The 605-nt window shown below is 49.6% G+C and overlaps 1 protein-coding gene across 1 annotated transcript in view; it reads right to left on the reverse strand.

Moving 5' to 3' along the window:
• Positions 1-203, reverse strand: part of LOC115239493 — a 2,994-nt gene extending 2,791 nt beyond the window's left edge. The window contains exon 1 of the mRNA XM_029814038.1: positions 4-203. Within this exon, the coding sequence (XP_029669898.1) occupies positions 4-129 (126 nt within the window). The 5' untranslated portion in view covers positions 130-203. The remainder of the gene's footprint in view (positions 1-3) is intronic.
• Between the last annotated feature and the right edge of the window lie 402 nt (positions 204-605).

A 605-nucleotide genomic window follows, 5' to 3' on the forward strand; every position in this document is an offset into this window, starting at 1 on the left:
AATGTCCTCATCCGCGACCGGCACTAAATCGCGACCTTCCTCAATTCGCATTAAAAACGTCTCGGCATCTTCCCCTCGAGTTCCCGAAAATTTCAAATTCCATTTCCGCATGACATTATACGCGGTCATCGCGGAATTTTCTGGTGTCCCGCGCGACGATTGGTGTCCGGCCGAACGCGGAGTACGGGGAGACTGTGATGGTTCCCGCGCCCCTCGATCCGCCATGGGCTATCCGGACGAACCGGCTCCTCCGGAGGGAGCTCCAGATGGTCGTGATCCGACATTTCGTCTTCTCCTTCCGCGAAAGATAATCGAATTCCGGTACGGTCGCCCCGCACGCGACGCAATAATCGAGCGGTTAAAATCGAATAACTTCCTTTGGTTGGAGGTCTTCGCCTATTTAATTCGTCGATAAGTTGTTCGTGATTTAATACGAAAACCCACTCGTCCTCGGGATCTACACGACTCATACGGTCTTCTCGACTTTCCTATTCCAAACGTAAACACACGCGACCGTTACACGACGAAAATAACATAGCAAATACCCCAAAAGAACAAAAATGATATCTCGAACAAGTGATTTTTTGTTTTCTTATCAAGAGCTG

Source organism: Formica exsecta, unplaced genomic scaffold (assembly GCF_003651465.1).
Source record: "Formica exsecta isolate Colony F162 unplaced genomic scaffold, ASM365146v1 scaffold383, whole genome shotgun sequence".
In the NCBI taxonomy this organism is placed as follows: Eukaryota; Metazoa; Arthropoda; class Insecta; order Hymenoptera; family Formicidae; genus Formica; species Formica exsecta.